General features: G+C 48.2%; 1 protein-coding gene across 1 annotated transcript in view; it reads right to left on the reverse strand.

Annotated features, from left to right (window-relative positions):
* Positions 1-10,816, reverse strand: part of VSTM4 (V-set and transmembrane domain containing 4) — an 89,098-nt gene extending 78,282 nt beyond the window's left edge. Inside the window, exons 1-2 of the mRNA XM_047761402.1 lie at positions 10,709-10,816; positions 3,038-3,436 (exon numbers count right to left, since the gene is read on the reverse strand). Of these exons, the coding sequence (XP_047617358.1) occupies positions 3,038-3,436; positions 10,709-10,763 (454 nt within the window). The 5' untranslated portion in view covers positions 10,764-10,816. The remainder of the gene's footprint in view (positions 1-3,037; positions 3,437-10,708) is intronic.
* Between the last annotated feature and the right edge of the window lie 11,971 nt (positions 10,817-22,787).

Consider the following 22,787-nt stretch of genomic DNA (forward strand, 5'->3'; position numbering starts at 1 on the left):
TAGAAGACAAGCATCATATGGAAATCAGGATAAATAATAAGAGCCAATGCTCATATGACACGGGCTCTGTGCCAGGAACCACCCCTAAATGTAGCAGGAAGAGTGAACGTTCATTTGCAACATTGAGATGAAAAGAATTAAGAACATGGAAAGAAGGAGAACACAGTAGTCCAACACTCCACGGTCAAGGGCAGGGGGTGGGGGTAGTGTTGAAAGAATCTCCAGGAGAAGCACCCCTGGCCGGTGGTCGGCTTAAGAAGCCTGTAGGAAAGGGAAGAGCCACGTGAGAATGTTTCAAAAGAGGAACTGTGTGGTCTAACAGAGAAAAGACACAAACTTCAAAAACACCTCTGGGAGTTTCTATTTCATATTCCAACCCACAGAACTCCTCATTGCGTTGTTCTTTTTCCATATAACAACCACTAACATGAAGTAGAGATGCAGCAAAACAGGGCTCCTAGAGATGCGCAAGGCAAAGGGCCAGGAAAGCTACCCCAGGAGGCTGGTTCTGGGGCCCTGTCCCCAGCCTGGCACAAGGAGGACACAATTGGGCCTCCACATGCGCCCCCAGGCTGTGGTGGCCACGCTCCAACTTACACAAGCCATTTCCTTGGGGTTACCTCTCCTCAACCCTGTTGACATAGTGCCTTGGGAGCCTAAGTGGGACTTTCTAGATGGTATGGTCATTGCTTCCTAAAGCTTTGAAATCTTTCGTTCTGAAAAGCACGGCCCTGCCCAGAGGCTGAGGAAGGGTGAGGGGCAGGAGGCCCTGAGGCAGAGCTCACACAGTGAAGGAGGCTCCGCTGTGCCCAGGGGTTGAGATGTTTCCAAGTGAGCCATCTGAGGGATGTGGAGGGCAGTGGGGGGGAAAAAAAGCTAGAGGAGGGGAGGAGGGGAAGTGAGAGAGGGAAGAGGAAGGGGTGGAGCAGGAGAAAGAGAAGGAAGAAAGAGGAGAAGGGAAGTGGAGGGAGAACAAGCAAGAAAAAGAGATTATTACTAGTGAAGTCTTAAGAACCACCTCTGGTTTTTGCAGCATGTATCCAAATAAATGTTCTAGAAGGAATCCAGCTTCATTCACTGTAAGTAGATGCACATGAAATAATGCATCTGATGACGGCACTCGCTTGACTGTAGGGAACTTTTGTATCTGTTCTAATGGGCAGATAGTTGTTACTGCCAAGAGCTTTAGTGCATGGCTCCAGAATACACTAGGACATAAAAATTAAAAGGGCCTATATAGGTCTTATATTTCAAAGCCAAGCGATATTCAGAATGGATTCCCTCCTCAGCCTGTGATCCTTCAATGTATTTTCCTATGTTCTGTGCCAAAACACATATTTATATTACCAGTCATTTGTTTTCTTGAATTAATTTGCTCAAGGAGAAAGAGTGCACAACATTTCAGATAATGCATCCTTCTATGCTTAAGAACATTAAAATAAGCAAACTCTTAACGACAAATGAAGTTGGACTATGCGTGAAAATTATTGAACATAGGATACAAAAAATTCCTTTTCACAGCTGAGCTTCATTCCTTCAAAAAAGCTTAACGAAAGAGCGTCACCGACGCCTTTAACATTACACGACATGTACATAAGAAAATTAGATTCTTTTTCACACTTGGGATCATCAGCTTTACTCTGTGATGCTCTTGATCGTCTACCAGACCAAAATCAAATTCAAAGCAATCAAAGACGTGGTTTTAGTACACAAGAATAAGTCATTAAAATTGTGAGAGGTGTCTTCTTGAATAGAACATCTGTGTTAAAAAAAAAAACAAAAACAAACAAACAAACAAAAAAAACAGATAACCCCTTAATATGGTACTTGGTAGCTAAGATGTTCCAGAACACGCCCACACTGCCTATCTGTCTCCAGGAAGAGAGGACTGCCTCTGGTCCCTTGCCCACTTTTGAATGAATTTCTCAGTGAGCTGCTGCATGGGGCTTGGATCAGTTCCTCTGGACAATGGATCAGAGCCACCTCCCCACCCTGCTCCTGGCAATTCACATCAGGCATCAGGACCTCCCAACATGTACCTCCTTCCCCAGGCGCCCAGCATTCCCACTGCCCCACCCCCACCACCCAGGCAAAGTGATCGAGGCTGTGTAGACCAGAGCTGGAGGCGAGGGACACAGCCAGTCCAATCTTTCAGTTGCGAAAAAGGTTTTGCCCAAGGACAAGCCGGGCGCAATGGGCCAGACACTTATCGTTTCCATCCTGCCTTTTGAGTCTACAACACCTGTCAGCCCAAGCAGCTAACCCCATTCCCAGGGCCTGGCTCATAGCCCGTGGCCCTTAGAGGCTGAAAAGATGTGTTCTAATATTACTCAGCCATAAAAAGGAATGAAATAATGGCATCTGCTGCAACATTAATGGACCCAGGAATTCTCATGCTGAGTGAAGTTAGACAGTGAGACACCAACGTGCTATGCTACCACTTATATGTGGAATCTAAAAAAAGGACACGAGGAACTTCTTTGAAGAACAGACATGGTCTCACAGACTTTGAAAAACGTATGGTTTCCAAAGGAGACATGTTGGGAGTGGGGGGGATGGGCTGGGGGTTTGGGATGGAAATGCTATAAAATTGGGTTGTGATGATTGCTGTACAACAATAAATGGAATAAAATTCACTGAGTTAAATAAATAGGGATTTCCCTTCATGGCTCAGCAGTTAATGAACCCCACTGGGATCCATGAGGATGTGGGTTCGATCCCTGGCCTTGATGGTTAAGGATCCAGCGTTGGTTGCCATGAGCTGTGGTGTAGGTTGAAGACATGGCTCAGATTCTGTGTTGCTGTGGCTCCGACTCGACCTCCTAGCCTGGGAACCTCCATATGCCACGGGTGCAGCCCTCCCTCCTCAAAAAAAAAAAAAAAAAAAGAGAAAAAAAAAAGAGAGAGAGAAATTAAATAAATAAAAAGATGTGCTCTAGCTCAGCAGAGCCATCTGGGGACTGCTGCCTGGCCAGCCAGAGAGACGCCCACTACCTATCCCCTGACACCTCTGCCCAGAGAGCGGATGCGCCCTTACCTCTCATTTCTGTTGCCGAGGAGCCGTTGGACCAGGCCGTCCACTTATTCCGGTGCTTGCTGATTTCCTGGACTTTACAGATGTAGTGCCCTTGATCCGCTGGCCGGAGGGTCAGGACAGAGAGCGTGTAGAGGGTGCCGCGCCGCTGCTCGAGGAGGCGCAGCCTCTGCCGATAGGCGCTGCGGCTGAAGTTCCCGTAGTACTGCACCATCCGGAGCTTGGTCATCTTAACCATCAGGACCTCCTGGGCGTCTGGGCGCGCGAAGAACCAGCGCACAGCCAGCAAGCTGTCCTTCCGTCTCTTCTGGGAGACATGGCAGAGAAGCGTGGCATTTTCCCCTTCCAGATAGTCAACCACGGGTCCTGGAGACACGGTGACGTTGAGGGCCCCACAGACCTCTGCAGAGAAAAAAGGAAGAAAGAAAATGAGGAAGGCCATCACCTCTCCCCAGGTGGACATACCGGGCATCTTCCCTCCAGGAGCCAAGGTGATCTGCACGGCCAGAGAGGCTGGCCACCCCCACCCCTATGCTCACTCTGCCTTCTCAAAGGAGCCCTCATTGGGGTGTGGACTGGGGCCGCTGTGGGGCCCCATGTCCTCATCTATGAGATGATCCCATTCTTGTGGGATGCTGTTGACCACCTGGTCCAGAAGCACTTTTAAAAAATGTCTAATTAGTTGCTAACATTTAAAATTCAAGAGATTTCACAAAAAGATTTGGAAATTTTGCAATCTCTTAAAACTTTCCAGTTCTCATCCAATCCTCCCCTCCCCTGCCACCGCCTCCCCAAGGCTTGCTCCCTTCACTTTCATCACCTCCCTGAGTGGACAATGCTGTGGGTCCAGGAGCAGCCTCTCTAAGCCCTTTTCGCTGTGTCAGCTATTTCAACTATAACAAGGCAGATTATCAGTACTGGTTAGGTGGGTGTTAAACTAGTAGCAGGGAGCTGGAATGGCACGGGGGTCTCAGTTTCCTGCTCTAAATCTCTTTGGACCATGATCCATGGTCTAAGAGGTAAAGTGCAGGAATAAAGCCCAGGAGCAGGGAGGGGTGCCAGACTCTCCCAGCAACCCAAAAGATGCTCCAGGATTCCAGCCAAGGGTGCTACTTCCTGTCCTTTCCTGGTCCACTACTTCCTGTCCTTTGGTTTCCTAGTTAGGGCTGCCCCTCCCCAGCCACTGTTCTGCCCCAAGCTGACTTTTGAGAGTGTCACCCCCATGCCCCCCCAAGTCCAAGAAAGCCCCACTGCCCTCACAGAGGCCTCCTCCCAGAAGACTCACTGCATGGCATCTCCAGGGATGGTGCAGTGTAGTCATGCAGCCCTGGAGCTCCCCAAACAGGCAGAGCCTGAAAGGACAGGATGCCCAGAGCCTCCTTCTGTCCAAGCATGGCTCTGTCCTCCCCAGACCCCACATCGTCAGCCTTGCACTGCCCAGTGCACAACTCCAGGAAGCGCCATTCCCTGCCCACCCCACAGCACAATCAAGTGTCCCCAAGGCCACCTTGAATTATAAATGGCCCCCAGACACCACCTTCTGGTCACACGAAGGGACTTGGGCCCTGAGGGCAGAATCACCCAAAGCTTTGAACTCTGGTCAGTGCCGCAGGTAAGCAAGTAGGAAAGATGAAAGAGAGATTGGACCTTCCACTGTGAAGAGGCTGTGAGTCAACAAGGTGAGACCCCGTGGGCACTGGGATGGAGAGGGGCCGTGTGACATAAAAAGTATCTTTCATTATAGAACTCCAGGCAATAAGCTCATCCTCATATGAGGTTTCCACCACTGATTTAATACACCAAACACCTTGAGAGTCATTCTCCTTTCATTCTCTTTCTTTTGAATGCCAGGCCACCAGGATACTCCAAGATCCTTAACAATTACACCCATAGTGTAATTGTATGGCCTTTTGCCATAGATGATATTCACAGATCCAGGGATCAGGGTGCAGACATCTTTGGGAGTCACTATCCAGCTTACCATACGGTAACTGGTTTTCTGTTATGATTTAAAAAGAAAGAAAAAAAGGGAGTTCCCGTTGTGGCTCAGTGGTTAACAAATCCGACTAGGAACCATGAGGTTGCAGGTTTGATCCCTGGCCTCATTCAGTGGGTTAAGGATCCGGCGTTGCCGTGAGCTGCGGTGTAGGTCACAGACGCGGCTCGGATCCCGAGTTGCTGTGGCTGTGGCATAGGCTGGCGGCTACAGCTCCGATGAGACCCCTAGCCTGGGAATGTCCATATGCCGCAAGTGCAGCCCTAGAAAAGACGACCAAAAAAAAAAAAAAAAAAAAGAAAAGAAAGAAAAAACAGATGGAAGTAAATTCCAAAGAAAAAGGTCCTCAGCTCCTTGTGGACAAGAATGAGGTCTTCTAGGTTCACAGGGACAAAGGACAAAGCCACAGAGGGAGAGACTTGGACAATGAGGATCAACATGTAACCAATGAAGGCACAAGCTCCCTCTTAACAATCTCACGGTCCTCACAAGTCACTGTCACAGGACAAAAGAGGAGGAAGTGCCCTCGCTGTCGTCGTCGTCGTCTCCCCCTCCACCAGGCAAATCACCCACCTGGCCAGCACTGCACCCATATGCCATGTTAAATTCACCCAAAAGCACTTTCCCCAAGTGTCAGGATACTGTCTGAAGTCCCCACAAGCCACGGTTGGAGCTCCCTGGCCAGCAGGCACACAGCTGGGCACACCAGGCTGACCCCACTCCAACAGCAACCCAGGGGTCGGCAGGCGGAGAGCAGCAGAGCTGGAGCAGCTGGCCTCCAGAACTGACGTCCAGCTCCGCCCGCCCCCGAGGACTCCCCACTGGAGGCAGGGAGAGCTGGGGAAGGCAGGAAATTGAAACAACATGGATGGGATGAGAGCACAGCCGGGACCCCACACCCTAGTCTCCTCCTATTAACGCTGCATGAAGGAGGGATTATTTATAGTGACTGAAACCAGGAGAACGTGCCAAGTGTTCCGGTCCCCATGGGAGGCCAGATTCCATCCTGGAGGCAGACTAGTAACTCTTCCTCTTCTGCAGCTCAGGCCAAGTCAGCAGCTCCCACGAAAGGGAAGGGACTGAACTACCTCCCCCAGATGATCCCTGAACTACCTCCCCCAGATGAACCCCGTTCTCTCTCTACCAGCACATCTCTCTGCCCTCAGTCCCATACTTTGCTCACACATGGCCCAGGGATGGTTCTCCTACTGAAGTGCAAATACCCCTGTTATGGGCTGAATAGAGTCCCCGGGAAATTCTTATGTTGGAATCCTAGTCCCTACTACCTCCGAAGGAGACCGTGTTGGAGATAGAGCCTTTAAAGAGATAACTAAGTTAAAATGAGACCCTTAGGGCAGACCCTAATCCAATGTGACCCATGTCCTTATACGAAGAGGGAATTAAGACACAGATACACGTAGAGGAAAGACCGTGTAAAGACACAGGGAGAAGACAGCCGTCTACAGGCCAAAGAGAGAACCCTCAGAAGAAACCAACCTGCCAAGACACTGACCTCAGACTTCTGGCCTCCAGAACTGTGAGAAACAAAATTCTGATAACAGAGCATCCAGAGCAGAGGGGCCGAGGGGTAAAGCAAGCAAACGTGGGCCAAGCCAGCTATAAGACATGGGAGGCTGGGTGTCACTAGACCCCCTGACACCGGTAAGGTTAGGGAGCAGCCCCGGGCAGGGCAGAGTGCCCCTCTCCTGGCTAAGGAGGGAGAAGTGATGCCATCATTCTAGGCTGGAGAACTTAGTTTTCTGCTTTCTGACCCTGCAATGCAGGGAACGGAGTGGAACGTAGATTGCCTACCCCTGCCCTTAGCGACCTCCACCTTCCTCCAGCTTACACTCCAGCATATGCTTGGTTCAACACATGCTCTCTGAGAACAGCCACATGCCAGACACTGGGTGAGGAGGCATCCTTAACCTCGTGGTGCTGAGAGTCCAGCAGGCAAGGCACTGGTCGTTGGGAAAAAGACATGGGAGAATGTGACTACAAGCAGTGTCACATGCTACAGAGCAAAGGTGTAGGGCTTACGAAAATCAAGGTGAGATTCTGAGCTCATCTATGGGTCATGGAGGAAAAAGCCCCTGGAGAGGTGACTGTGAGCTGAAGGCTGAGTCAGAGTTCATCACACAAATTCAGGGCAGCAAGGAAGAACGATCTTGCCGTGAGATGGTTCTACCTGTGCAAAGGCCCTGAGGCAGGAGGAACCTGGCACAGGCTGGAAGTGGAAAGATCAGTGTCGTCTGGTAAAATGCACCACATCGTGGCACAGTCAGTCACCGTGTCTGTAGAGAGACCTCAGGAGGGGACTTTCCACCCCACTCAGAGCTCCTAAGACCAGCTCTTAAAGGAGGACTATAACCACACAGGCAGGAAAGAAGGACCCAAACAGAGGGTTGGGCAGAGAACCTTTCTCCTTCAATAAGCACTTGCCCCATGACTTGGTAGGAAGGTGTGCCTGCACCCCCCCACCCCCCGCCATGGGCTGGGAACCAAGATGGGTCCAGGGCCTTCCCAGTGATGTGGCAGGGCTGGGAGGAGAGCCAGGGGTAGGAATCTAACAAATCCAGGCTGGAAACCTGGTTCTATGTGGAGTGAGGCCCTCAGAGCCTCAGTTTCCTCATCTCAAAAACAGGATAGTGCTTTTCATGGTGGGTATAAGGCTTCAACAAGAACAACCAAAAAACCCTTTAAAATACCGATAAAAATTGTGCCTGCCCTGAGAGCAGGGCAGGTGGAAATGACAGAAAGTGACACACACGCTGACCTAGAAGCAGGGTGGGCTTCTTGGGCGTATGGTGTACAGGGCCCGATGCCTGGAGCGCCCCGCCACCCCCCCTCCCCAACACACCCACCCAACCTGATTTAATCGCTGCACTGGCTCTCTTAAAAGTTTAATAATTTTTTTCAGGAGGTGTCCTGCATTTCCATTTTGCCCTGGATCCCACACGTATGTAGCTGGTTCTGCTTGTCATGAAACACTAATTTCCTGTGGATACGATTTATGGGGTCTAATCATCTTGTTCCCATTTGGATAATGTCATGAAAAGGACTAAGAGTTTAGAAAACAGACGAAAAGGACATCAGTGTAGCCAAGTAGTACACAGCCTACTCTTCTGGTACTCAGCCTCCTCCTCTCCCTTGTCTCCTCCCCCTCCACACACACACACTCATCTCGAAGTGGGTATAGCAACGTACAGGTGCCGGGGAGTGTCGAACTTCTAACAAAAACAAGGCACCTGCCTCACCTGCGGCACACAGGTGACCAGGCTGAAGTCCCTCTGTTCCCACCTGGCTGGTGAACTGCAAGTGGCTCTGTGCCCCATGCTTCTCTGTCCTGAAGACACCGCCCCCACTCATTCCAGGGAGCCAGGAGCCCCTATGTTGATAAGAAATGCAAATTGTGTGTACCAGTTGGCAGTGAAAAATCTCATTCTCATTAAAAGGATAGTCTGAATTCATGACAAATCTCTGAAAGAAACACAACTGCATTACTTAAAAGTCTATGGTACTAGGAGCCTGTGTTTACTGAGTAGAGGTGCTGTGATACCCGGCCAATAGGGTAAGGCATTTGTATTAAGCCCTTAAATAACTCTCATCCAGGACAAACACGTGGCCCTGTCCAGTGATGAAAGCTAACATCTGCTGGGTGTCAGCTCTAGGTCAAGTACTGTTCTAAGTGCTTTTGATGTATCTCTCAATTTATCCTCATACTGTCTTTATTCCCATTTTACAGGCAAAAGGGCTGAGGCTAAGCCACTTGCTCGAGCTTGCACAGAACATGGCAGAGCTAGAATCCAAACCTAGGCCATCTGGCATCAGAGACAACTCCTCACCACCAATGGAAACTACAGCATGGCTTTGGTAAATATTGTGCTCCTCAGTTTGCTTTTCTATAAAATGAAAGGTGGGACCAGGTAACTCCTAAGGTTCTACTTCACCCCAAAAAGTGAGGTAGAGAAGCACAGCAGTTAAAGTCCAGATTTATGCATAAAGAGGTTCCATTTTGGGGGATCGAGGGTGTTGACAAGGGGTTGAGGATGAAACACTTAGAAGAGTTAAGGGCACGTGGTGGGTCATTACATAGCCTTGTCCTCAATATAGAGCCCTGGGCACAGCCAGAGTAGACACTGAAGGTTCCCAAATTCCAGCTCTCAAGGCTCCTGAGCTCTCCTGGAAACATGAGAATGACCTTGACTCCCCAAAAGCCACTCTGTAGGGTGCACCCTCTCCGACAGCACCTGCGATTAGGAAATTGGTCATGGAACTCTGGGAATGAACAACCCTGTGCCCCATGTATGACACTGGTTGTTGGTCATTAGAGCTGCTCTGGGCCAGCCATCTCAGTCAAACCTCCAGTAAGCATCAGCAAAGACAGTGACAACTGTGAAAGGAATATTTTCCACAGGATAGATTTCAAGTTCACTGGAAACCTCACTGCACCAGTAGCCAAAAGACAATGGAGAAGTTTCTTGCCACTGTGATCCAAGTCCACCCCCCCCCCCCCCCCAGCCTCGTCTCAGACTCTGATCTATGCTGGCTCAAATGCCAGCTCCAGCATTTGGTAACTGGATGGCCCTTGGAAAATTACCTAACTCTGTGCATCAGCCGCCTTAACTTGCAAAACCCCAGCATCACAGCCTCGACAGCAGGAGCAGTCCAGAGCCAGGCTTCCTGGGTTCAAATCTTATAAGCCTTTGAGGTCCACCACTTATAAGCCTTGTGACTTGGAACAAGTCAACTCCTGGACCTGGCCTCAGCTTCCTCATCTATAAAACGGGGGTAATAATAGCACATCCCCCAGATGCAAGCTTAACTGAGTTAATGTTCCCAAAGTAGTTGGATATATAAATATGTATTTTTGTCATTATTACTTTGAAGCATTGCTGTGATTAAATGAGATAACTAACTGTAGCACTCAAGGAAATGTGAGTGCCATGGATATATTTATTATTAGTAGTAGTATTCTAGCCAGCACAGCCCCTTCAGCTCTGGGGAGAATAAAGAGAAAAAATTCTTCAGCAACTTAGAAGTGGGCACAGAAACCCCAAATGAAAGCCATCAGTGCGGGCAGAGGCTGCCCCTTAAAGCAGGGTGCTTTGGTAAAAGGTCTCCGCTTCATCCAGCCGCATATCCCCACTCTTCCCAGGCCTGGTCATCGCAAAACGCCCGCAACAAGTCCCCAGACCCCAACCGCCGCCTGCGCACATCCAGCCCCTTCGGACAGGGATGATCCGAGGAACTCAAGAGTTAACGTTGCTGCCCAGACTAACCTGCCAACAGCTGTCAGTGCTGAATATTGGGAAGAAAATAGAAAACAAACTAAAACTAGGGCTCGCACGGTCCTGCTCACATCTTCCACTCGGAGGCCTGGCCCCTGGAGGGGAAGCGGGCTGCGGCGGGTCTCCGCGGAGCGCTAGGGGGCCCGGCCGAACGGGGAGGGAGGAAGGGGCGCCACCGCATCCCGGACCTTGGGGAGGCACAGCCGAGCTCCGCCGCCGGGACGGCCATCCCCGGGCCCACGGGCGCCGACGGGGACCGGGAGGAGGCGGCCCGGAGGCGGCGGGGCCTCCCGGCCCAGGCCCAAGCCCCGAGCCCCGGCCTCCCAGGGACCCGCCGCCCTCGCCCCACCGCAGGGTCCCCGTGCCGCCTGGCCCCGCCGCGCTTACCCGGAGCTGGAGCCCGCGCCAGCAGCACGGCCGCCGTCAGCGCCAGGAGCCGCATCTCCCCGCCGCGCCTGGCGCTGTGACGCGGGAGCAGTTCTGCCGCCCGGCCCGCCGCTGCGCAGCCCGCCCGGCGCCCGCCCCCCGCCCGGCCCCGGGCCCCCGCCCCTCGGGCCGCCCGCCCCCGCCGGGCCAGGGCTTCTGGGCGCCTGGAGCCTCGCGGGAACCTGCAGACGGCTCCTGTCACCACCCCCATTTCACGGATGTGAAAACTGAGGTTCTGGGAGGCGAGGGCTCAGACACAGGGAATAAATACGTAGCTGCAATGGCACTGGCAGTCTCTGCTTCACAGACACAGCTACTGCTAAGAGGAGGGCGTCTGGGAGCTTGGTGGGGGGTCGACTGCAAAATGCGAGGGCGCCCCTGGCCTAAGGCTAACCTGCTGCCCAGCAGACCTCCTGCAGTCGCTCCACCGGGACCTTTGGGAGTCAAGGAGCAGCTGAGTTGGGATGAGGGTGGGGAGTCAGGAATGGGGACCCTTGAAAAATGGAGACACAGAAAAATTCATAGTATATGGACACTGTACGCAATGAGGGCTGCTTAGGGCGCCCTCAGCCACAGACCTGGCCCAGATACTTGCACCATGTCACTAAATGCTGGGAGCCCCTGGGACAGCTCCTTCATCTCCATATGCCTCAGTTTCCTCCATCTGTACAATGGGAGAATGGACCTGGCCCTCCTTGGGTGTTTAAGAAGATCAAGTTAGACAACTCCGGTTAAGGCACTGTACCTGGGCCCTGGCCTGCGAATGTCAGCTATCTTTACTATTATTATTACAGACAAGGAAGCAGAGGCAGGGAGCCAGGATGTGGTGACAAGGCCATTCCTCCCAGATCTGATGCCTGGTCTCTTTGCCCTGGTTCTGAATTTGGGGCCAGAACAGGACAGATGTGTTAGTCCAGCATCTCCAAAACAAGGGAAATGTATGTTAGGTGCGTTTTGAGTGTGTGTGTGTCAGAGGAGAGCTTTGTGGGGTTCCAGATAAGGTGGGCCCTGCTCGAGCATGGGGTCCCTGCGGGAGGAGAACAGGATCCCCTCTCCTGCCCTCTAAGGAGAGTGAAGAGAGGTGGGGAAGGCACGAGGAGAGAGGTAGGGCTGCCTGCTGGTGCTCAGCCCCAGGGCCTGTCCAGAGAGCATAGGCCAGTGGGTGCATAGCCCTTGCCATCTCTCTAAATGCCTAGGTACCTCCTAGGCTTCTGGGGTCCCCAGAGCTCTTCTTGCTGAGCACCCTCACTGGGAGCAGGGACCTGAAGGGGCTGTGCTGACCATCCAGGCAGTCTGACTCAGGGGAACAGCCCCACCCTTCCCCAACCAGGCATGGAATGGAATTGAGGGGCCAATGGGAGCTGGCTGCAAGGTCCTTGGGTCTGGAGCCAAGGACAAGAAGTGAGGACAGGAATTGGTGCTAAACTGGATGCGATAGCACAGGAATGTAGACATTCCTGGGAGACTTCCAGACCAGAGTTTGGAAACCACTTTGCCTGTGTGAGCAACAAGTCCTCACTCTCCATCCCTTTGAGGTCCCAGGCTCCATTTTACAGATTAGTCAACTCAGGCTTAAAGAGGATTGAAGACCTGTCCAGGGCTCTTGGGCCACCGAGTGTCTGAACAGGGAACTTGAATTCTGACTGTGGAAGAGAGTACTTGATGGGACAGGGGAGAGGATGCCAGAGGAGGAACACTGGTTCTGAAAGCCGACCAGCATCCCACCCTGGGTACCACTGGTGGGTCCTCGGGCAACACCACCTTTCTAAACCTCATTGTCCAGAGAAAGGTGACACAAGTAAAATGGCATGTCAGCAGGATTGTGCATGGGCAGGGAACCAAGGAAGTGGCAGGACTGTTTGGTGGCCTTTGTGACCTCCCATCTCAACCTTTGGGCTTGCAATTTACTCATCGAAGGTGGAAAGAAGAAGGTGCCCCCTACACAGGTTGCCCAACAACTTGCTTTGGTTGTTGTATCATTCCTAAATATTGTTCTCTCCTTGCAGAACTGAGCAGACGTTCAAGCCAGTGTTAGACCTAAATGTCCGCCCTTTGCCTCCCTTTCTCTTTGCCAAATTTGATGTGGTGCTGGGGATTTAGAAGCTGGAAAGTGCTTTTCTTGCAGTTCTGCAGTTCATAGCATTGTTCCCTTTACAACTGTGTGTTCAGTGCTTTTCAGCTTCCCAAATAATCTGCCAGAGTATCTTGATAAGACCTTTGCTGCATGACCAGGGAATAGGGAAATGTACTCCGTCCCCAGGGCAGACACCACCAATGACCCAGATGAGATTCAGAGTTTCAGTTGTTCCGATGACAATAGCAAAGGCCTTCCAGATATTTCCCTTCACCTTGCTGTCTGCTCACTCACAACCTTAGGACAACTTAAAAATCCTCCACCGACTTGTCCCCCACCATCCAACCCCTGGCGCCATCAGGTCTGACTGTGTTCTGAATTGGAAGACTAATACAATCCAATTATTTTGAAAAGCTATCTCTTCTAAAAACCCCTCTGCCTAGAGTTTCTGGACGAGTGTTCAGACTGTACTGAAGTCGATCCAGGTCCCTGTGGACACAAAGATATGCAGGGGCCCTACTCAGCTAATCCTGATCCTACCGGGTCACCACCGAAAGAATCTTAGAAATCCAAATTCCCTCAAAATAAATGCGTTCTGCTCTCACGTGGTGAGCAGGGGAGCGGAGGTCTCCTTTCCTCTTCCGTTACTCACTTATTTGTTAAAATCTGAGTCTAAGATGAAAAAGCATGGCATTGTTTTGTAATCAGCTTGATTTTGTGTACAGAAACTATATTTCTAAACTAAAAGCACTAAGTAAGCACCCCCTTTTAAGGTGTTCAGTGGGTTTCTGTGTTCCTTTGCCAGTCTGGGTTTATACCAGTGATTTTCAAGATCACCTCCTCCTTCTGCTCATAGGCATTTTGTGGCTAAAAGCACTTGGTTGCATGCTTGAATTATCACCAAAAAGGGAGTGAACAAAGAGTGGACCTTGGATAAAAGGGGTTTCCGCTGTGCCTGATGGGAGCAGGGATAAGAAAGAAGAGATGTGGTTATAGAGGATGCAAAAGCCATGAGCCACTCATGAGCCACCTGCAGCATCGTTTCCCTCCACAACAAGGGAAGGAGTGTGCAGTGTCCTGGTTTTTCCCTAAAGGCAAGGAAATGTGAAGCTGCAGGACAGACTGTATATTTAGATAGAAACACCTTCTCCGACTGTAGTATATCAATTAGAATCATTCCATAACTTACCTTAACAGTGATTGTGAGCTTGGTTATCAGGCTCTGCAGGCTGACTGAATGTAGAAAGAAACGGCCCCCCAGATTCTAGGAGACTCCAGATAGGAGATTGTGTCATCTCAGCATGTGACAGGGAGGACCCATCCACCCAAGAAGAAGCCACCCTGCATTCAGTTTCATGTTCACTTTGGAGGCAATTTGGTTTTGCAAACACCAAGCTCAACAGTCACATAAAACTAATGTTGGCAGCTTGAGTTTTATGGCTGTTGTAATGATGTTTGTGTTTAATGTGTGAATTTATTTTTATTTTATAGTTATCAAGTAACTATGAACTTGAACATTTGTGTTAAGTCATTGTTTAAGCAGCAATAACTAAGTTAACATGGCCCCATGAGAATGGTCTTGGCCTCTGAAAGGACGGTGTTCAAGTTTGGAAAATACGGCCGTAGGGAATTCTCGCTTTCTTCTCCTCATATGGATGGTACCTTGCACTGCCGTTCCTGGTTGTGCCCTGGGAGGGGCTGCCTGAAATCCAACAGCAGAGCGTCAAGCCCTTGGGAGTTCTAGCATCATTCCTGGACTTTCTCTCCTGCCTTGTGCTTCATCCCAAGGCAGGCACAGCATGGCCCAGTACAGAGCTGCATGTATCCGTGTACACACACATACACATGTACGGCACTCCCCCCCCCGCCCCCACAGGGTCTGGGTCCTGGCAGCAGGCTTTGCACTCTAAACGTAGGATTTTCATGAACTGCTTGTTCCATCTTCCCTACAACTCAGCACATCCAGGTCCTCATCGTCCCTGGCCTGGCTCATTTCTGGGTGAGAACTTCCAGTCAGTCTCACTGACAAGGGAAGCAGCAGGGGCTTAGGAGAGAATGGAAGGGAACAGACTGGGTCCTCACAGTCCACGGGCACTCACACACCAGATTCCTTCTGCAGAACATTCTGACAGGAGCCCATAGCCCTGGTGCTCGGGGCCAGTAAGCCACTGCATTTTCCAAAAGTCACCCTCTCAGTCCCAAATGTACGTATGCCGTTCCGGGCACTTAAGTGGACAAATATTGGAGTTCCCGTTGTGGCTCAGTGGAAATGAATCCAACTAGTATCCACAGGATGCAGGTTCAATCCCTGGCCTCACTCAGTGAGTTAAGGATCCAGCATTGCCGTGAGCCGTGGTGTAGGTCACAGATGTGGCTCGGGTCCTGGGTTGCTGTGGGTGTGACACAGGCTGGCAGCTGCAGCTCTGATTTGAACCCTAGCCTGGGAACTTCCATAAACCACACATGCAGCCCTAAAACAAACAAACAAACAAAAAATAATAATAAATGGACAAACATTGATTGAACACTCTCTGTGTGCTTGTCTCCTGAGGCCCTGGGAAGAGGAAGCCTCCCCACCAGAAACGGGGACCTACTCAGGCCTTCCTGGCTGCAGCCTGCTTGCCTCTGGCTCCTGCTCTTCAGTATCTGTATTCATTTGTTAGGGCTGCCATAACAAGACTCTACAGACCAGGGGGCTTAAACAGCCAACATGGGTGGTCTCCCAGTTCTGGAAACTGCAGTCTGAGAGCAAGGTGGCTGCTGGGTCGGTGTCTTCTTTGTTTGCAGATGTCTGTCTTCTTCCTGTCTCTATGAGGTCCCGTGTATGTGTCCTTATATCCTCTTCTTGTAAGGACATCAGCCATATTGAATTAGGGCCCAGCCTAATAACGACTTCATTTTACTTGAATTACCTCTTTAAAGACCTTATCTCCAAATAAGGTCACATCCTGAGGTACTAGGGATTAGGACTTCAACCTATAAGTCTGGGGGGCACGCAGTTCTGCCCATAACAGCATCTGTTACTGAGAACCTCAGTCTCCCATGGAAAGGTCAGTCAAGATTCTGCCGTCTCGGATGGGCCCTCGTCTTCCCTCACCAGCTTCCCATGTGGACCACCTTTGTGATGTCTCATTCTTGACCTCAGCCATTTCTCTCTTTCCCCCCTCTGTCCCTTCTCCAACTCCATCTTTCCTTTCTCCTGCTGCAATGCTTCCCCTTCTTCTCCCTGCAAAATCCTGTTTTCATGACTTTGTTTTCTTCCCAGCATCACTTCTTTTACCCTCTCTCTCCACCGAGCCCTCTCCACAATTCTCTCATAAGTTCTCCCTCTCACACTTGCAGCTTTCAACCCTTGTAAGAAATGAGGATGCCCCACAAAAAGAGCTTTGTAATTTAACACTCTTGAGTTGGCTGGGTCCTCATTCATTATAAAGTACTCTTAAAATCAAAGCTAATTTAATGCAGAAGAGCCAAGGATTAAGATGTCAAGAGCTGGAGATCTCAAAGTGTGGTCTGGAGACCACCATTGTGGATGCAGAAAGCCCTCATTGTGACTTCTAACCTCAGGTAGTGTTTGATTAAATGTTTTATTGCCTTTTTATTCCTCAAAATAGAAAATAAAGAATAATGCACATTGAGGAAAATCGAAATTTATCTACAGTTATCAACTGGAGACAATCACTTGGCTATTTCAAAGCACTTGCAATATCTCCATGAATGTTTATCTAGTGAATGGAATATTTTCCATGTTATTTCCTAGTTAGTCACATCTAATATACAAGAAAGCTTTTGATATCCATTTTGTCTCAATTCTTCAATTACTTCTTTTTTCAATAATTTTTGGTTCATACATCTGAGCTTCCAAGGTAAGTATATTATCTTTTTCTGAAAATAAGCAGAATCTTCTGTCCATTATCTACAACATTTCTGTTCCCTGTTTTATTAAGTAGTTGTAACTTCCAAAAAAATGTTAAAAATTATCATAGATGACGATTTCGGAACACCTACAGATTTGAGGGGAACGCCTATAGAGTTTGGTTAAAGATACTGTATATCATTGAAGAGAATTTCTACCCTTATTTCTAAAAATAATATAGGAATTATTGTTGTATTTATTACTTTTTTTCAATTCAGGTATAATTTGTATAACGTAAAATTCAGTCTTTTAAAGCCCACAATTCAGTGGTTTACAGTATACTCACAAAGTTGTATAATCTTCACACTACCTTATTCCAGAATGCTTTTGTCACCCCAAAAAGAAAGACCATATCCATTAGCAGTCACTTCCTATTCCTCTCCTTCTGGAATCCCAGGCAACCATCAGTCTTCTTTTTCTCTCTAGACATCTGCCTCTTTGGATGTTTTGTATAAATAGAGCAATGCATTTTGTAGCCTTTTGTGTTTGGCTTTTTTTTTTTTTTTTTTTTTTTTTTTTAGTCTTTTTGCCATTTCTCCGGCCACTCCCACTGCATATGGAGGTTCCCAGGCTAGGGGTCGAATCGGAGCTGTAGCCACATGCCTATGCCAGAGCCACAGCAACGCGGGATCCGAGCTGCATCTGCGACCCACACCACAGCTCACGGCAACGTGGGATCATTAACCCACTGAGCAAGGGCAGGGATCGAACACACAACCTCATGGTCCCTAGTCAGATTTGTTAACCACTGCACCACGACAGGAACTCCTATATTTGGCTTCTTAATGTTTTCAAGGTTCATCCATGTTGTAGCATGGATTAATACTGCATTCTTTTCGTGGCTGAATAATTTTGTTTACCCATTCATCATTTGATGGACATGTAGGTTGTTTTCACTTTTTTGTTTGGGAAATATTGTTGCCATGAATATTCATGGCACAAATTTTTGTGTGGACCTATGTTTCCAATTATCAGGTTTGTTGGGCCATGTGGTTAATCTATTTTTTACTTTTTGAGGAACTGCCAGAGTGTCTTTTAATGTGGCTGCACCATTTTACATTTCTACCAGCAATGTATGAGGGTTCCAATTTCTCCACATCCTCACCAACCCTTGTGGTTACACCTTTTCTTATTATGGCCATCTGGGTGGGTATCTCACTGTAATTTGGACTTGCATTTCCCTAAAGACTGGTGATGTTGAGTGTCTTTTCCTGTACTTAGAAGTCACTTATATATATCCTTTGAGTAAATGCTTTTCAAATCCTTTGTCCATTTTTAAATTGGGGAGCTTGTTTTTATTGTTGGATTATAAGAGCTCTTTATAAATTTTGGATACTAGACCCTTATCAGATATGTGATGTGCAACTATTTCTCCATTTTGTGGATTGTTTTTCACTTTCTTAATACCCTCTGAACACAAAAGTTTTCATTTTGATGAGGTCTGGTTTATATATTTTTTCTGTTCACTTGTGCTTTGGGTGTCATACCTAAGAGAAACCCCTGTCTAATCCGTGATCATGAAGATTTACACCTCTGTTTTCCTCTAAGAAATTTATAGTTTAACTCTTGCATTTAGGTCTTTTTATTTAATTTTTTATGTATGGTGCGAGCTAGAAATCCAACTTCACTCTTTTGCATAGATATCTAGTTGTCCTAGCACTATTCTCTGAAAAGATTATTCTTTCCTTCGTTGAATTATCTTGGCACCATATTTGAAAAAAACAACTGACCATAAGTGTATGGGCTTACTTTTGAATATCGTCTTTTTCATATCTACTGCGATAATCATAGAGCCTTCTTTCAAAAGCAAGCATTGTTAGTTTTAACAATTTTTGTCTTTGCAGTCATGAGATGACCCAAACTCAGTGATGGTTCTTTTCACACCCTATAAGTTTGATTAGATATCATTTTGTGTTTATAAGTAAGAACAATATCTTGTTTATTTTTTTAGTGTCATCTTTGTCAGGCTTAATCACATTTTGGTAAATTTCATAAAACAAGTTCCATCTCTTCCTATTGTTCGGGAAATAAAGGGTGTAAAGGGGTTCAAGTTCTAAAATGTTTGAGGTGCCTTGACCCTCTGGAATGATATCCCTTAGTCACTCTGATACTCGTCTTATTTGGTAGAGGCTCCTGGTCTCTACAAAGTGATGAGTTTAAACCACGAATCAATCCTCAACTGAATTTAAGTTATGTTTCAAAAAAGTCAGGTCACAGACACAGCTCGGATCCCTTGTTGCTGTGGCTGTGGCGTAGGCTGGCTGCTACAGCTCCAATTGGACCCCTAGCCTGGGAACTTCCATATGCTGTGGGAGCAGCCCTAGAAAAGACAAAAAAATAAAAAAATAAATAAATAAAATAAAATAAAAATAAGTCAAAAAAATAAAAATAAGCTATTTTATTAAGAGCAATGTTGTCTCCTCCTTCCTCCATCCATGTCAACTAAATTTGACTACATTCAAAGTTTGCTTACTCAAGGTTCTTGTCATCTTTCATTTGTCATTATTTTCCTCTAATCTCCAGCTGCTACCACTTAAAGAACATACAACCTGTGGCATTGACATGTTTGCTTTTCTAATATGTTGCATGTCTTTACATTAAAAGTTTTCTTCGGGAGTTCCCATTGTGGGTCAGTGGTTAACGAATCCGACTAGGAACCATGAGGTTGCGGGTTCGATCCCTGCCCTTGCTCAGTGGGTTAAGGATCCGGCGTTGCCGTGACCTGTGGTGTAGGCTGCAGACACGGCTCGGATCCTGCGTTGCTGTGGCTCTGGCGTATGCCAGTGGCTACAGCTCCAATTCGACCCCTGGCCTGGGAACCTCCATATGCAGTGGGAGCGGCCCAAGAAATGGCAAAAAGACAAAAAAAAAAAAAAAAAAGTTTGCTTCTCCATGTGCTGGTTAGAATATGGGCTCTGGAACAGGCTGCCTGGGTGTGAAGTCTGATTCCACTGTACATCTGCTCCATGACCGTGGACAGGTCTTAGCTTACTCACCTATAAAACAGAATCATAGGACTCACCTCATTGGATTGTGGAAAGCATTACATGACTTAACTCTTGTAAAGTGTTTAGAACAATGCTTGGCCCTTAGAATATCAGTGACTGACACATAAATACATTTGTCTTTTAAAGGCTGAAATTCCAGAGCTTACATGCAATACTTTACTTTCTTTACAACTCATTTCTAAGTAGAAGTGTTCTCCTCTTCATTAGTGCTATTTCTGGCTCAGCTGCCTTCTCCTCTTAGATTGCTCTTGGAATCCTACCTGCCCCCTGAGCTCCTTCAAACACCGCATAGCTCTTCTGAGAAGAACTTGACAAAGATTGGCCCATTGTCCCGCCCCTTTTCTTCTTCCTGAAGATCCTCTAGCCCTTCTCACAGTGAACTGAGAAATCCCTTCACTCTATGGCATCTTGAAAATGGTGATATCATCCCCATGGCTGACATCCATTCTAAAATGATCCCATGGCTTCTATTGCCCTGGGACCAGGAGAGAGAATGCATTTAACACGAGGCCATGTAAAGTGTTGTGGTAGCAACGAATACATAGATCGCAAATCTATCTCCATCCCATTCAACACCCTTCCAAGTCCCAGGTTGCTTCTAACTAGCTCCCAACTAACCTTGTGAAGGTTTCCATCACAAACTGAGCTTCTTCAAAAGTGGACTCATAGGTATCCCAGCAAATCTTGTCCCTCAGTGTTCTTCTATCTACAAATAGTACCAACAGTCACCAGCCACTCCGTCCATTGGCCATGCTCTGGGCAGCTTACTGGCTAAAAGGCAGACTCACTTGCAAAAAGGCAGGGGGATTCCCTACTTTAGTGAGAGGGTCCCATCCATTTGTATAAGGTCCTGAGACTCTGCTTTACAGGTGAAAGATGAATTCCATTCTTCATTCTTTGGATCATAATCCTCCCGAGGGCTCAGAAGTCAACTTCTTTTCTGGAGGACCCGGGGGGGGGTAGTGTTTTATGGTGGGAGACACAAAAGTGCTCTTTCCACAGCTTCTGTGGGCTATCTTGAGTTAGTCAGCTTTTCAAATTTTTTTTTTTTTCAGGGCCTCACCACGGCATACGGAGGTTCCCAGGCTAGGGGTCCAATCGGAGCTGTGGCTGCCAGCCTACACCACAGCCACAGCAATGCCAGATCTGAGCCACATTTTCGACCTACCCCACAGCCCACGGCAATGCAATCCTCAACCCACTGAGCAAGGCCAGGGATTGAACCCGCAACCTAGTTGGATTCCTATGTGGATTCTTTCCGCTGCGCCACCATGGGAACTCCTCAAACCTCTTCACAACAATTACTTGGGGGAAAAGTGTGATAAAAATCACACACACACACACACACACACCCCTCTCCATTCATTTTGCAATCCCTCTTGGTTGGGATGGCTGGAGGAGGATGCTTCCTAAACCTAATAGGAGTTTGCTTTATGGATTGGGGACCTTATTCTTCAGAACATTTTCCTCCAGTGATGATCACCTGGGGAAAAAAGAATTTGCCAGGGCGATGCTATCCCAACAGTGCACTCCCACCTCCTAGAATGAGTCCCCTGCGGAGAGCCATTTACACTTTGGAAGAAATGTGATCACCTCAGGCCTACTGGGCCTTTGGGGTGATTTGAATTGCAACGCAGTGCATCCAATAGGGAGAGTAAAGAAAAACGAACAAGTACCATTAAAGCTCTGAGTGTTGAAACAAGTTTTCAAAAACCTTGAAAATCATCCAGGACAAATTCCTCTTACCACCCTCAGCAAACACTAGCCTGAATCTGAATCTGTGACTTACAACTCCTAAATCTCTTTCAACTCATCCTGCCTTCCAACTCTTTATCCTCCATCCTTGTCACAAGAGAAAGACACTCTCTCATCCATTCTGGTTTTTTTTTTTTTTTTTTTTCTTTTTAGGGCTGAAGGTGCAGCATATGGAAGTTCCCAGGCTATGGAGCTGAATCGGAGCTACAGCTGCCAGCCTACACCACAGCCACAGCAATGTCTTCCACCTACACTGCAGCTTGCAGCAACACCAGATCCTTAACCCACTGAGCGAGGTCAGGGATCTAACCCCATCCTCATGGATACTAGTCAGATTCATTTCTGCTACGCCACAACGGGAACTCCTCTCTCATCCATTCTTGACCCTGCTCTCCCGAGTGATCTTTCACAAAGGCAAACCTGGAGTTCCTGTTGTGGCTCAGCAGAAATGGATCCGACTAGGAACCGTGAGGTTGAGGGTTTGATCCCTGGCCTCGTTCAGTGGGTTAAGGATCCACCGTTGCTGTGAGCTATGATGTAGGTCACAGATGAGGCTCAGATCTGGCGTTGCTGTGGCTCTGGCGTAGGCTGACAGCTATAGACCCCTAGCCTGGGAACCTCCATATGCCATGGGTGCGACCCTCAAAAGACCAAAAAAAAAAAAAAAAGGCAAACCTGATTTCCTTAAAATTCCTTAAGAGCTCCTTGCAGTTTTGGGGGGCCAGCGGGGGTGGGGGGAGGTGGAGGGGAATCAAGTCCTTTCATTCTGGCTCCCAAGCCCCACCTGCCCATCTGGGTACCACCAAAAACACTAAGGTATACTTGTCAGAGGCTGGTTTCTCTATATCTGGTCAGGATCCAGCCTATTCTCACTGGCTTGACTCTTCCTTTTAGATTTCTCCATTTTTTTTTTTCTTGCATTCTCAGTCTCCTTCTCTCTTCTGGATCTTTCCCACTAGCATATAAACTCGCTTTCTCCCTATCTTTACCTTTTCATAGTTTCTTCTTGTCCATCGCTAAGCCATGGCTGCTTTCCTTTTTAAACAAACTAGCCAGCAGAGTTGTCCAATGCTTGCATTCTGTGGTTTTTCTGTTTGTCTTGTGTCCACGACTGCCCCTTGCCCATCTGCCGCCACCCCGCTCAGCCCCCTACATCACTCTTGTCATGGCCATTAGCATCCTCCATGTGCCAAATGAAAGGAAATCTGTTTTGTCCTCAGCACACTGCCACTTGCCCCCACATTTAACATGGCTCAGCGCTCCTAGAAACACCCTTTCTTAGTTTTG

The sequence above is a fragment of the Phacochoerus africanus genome, chromosome 15 (assembly GCF_016906955.1).
Source record: "Phacochoerus africanus isolate WHEZ1 chromosome 15, ROS_Pafr_v1, whole genome shotgun sequence".
In the NCBI taxonomy this organism is placed as follows: domain Eukaryota; kingdom Metazoa; phylum Chordata; class Mammalia; order Artiodactyla; family Suidae; genus Phacochoerus; species Phacochoerus africanus.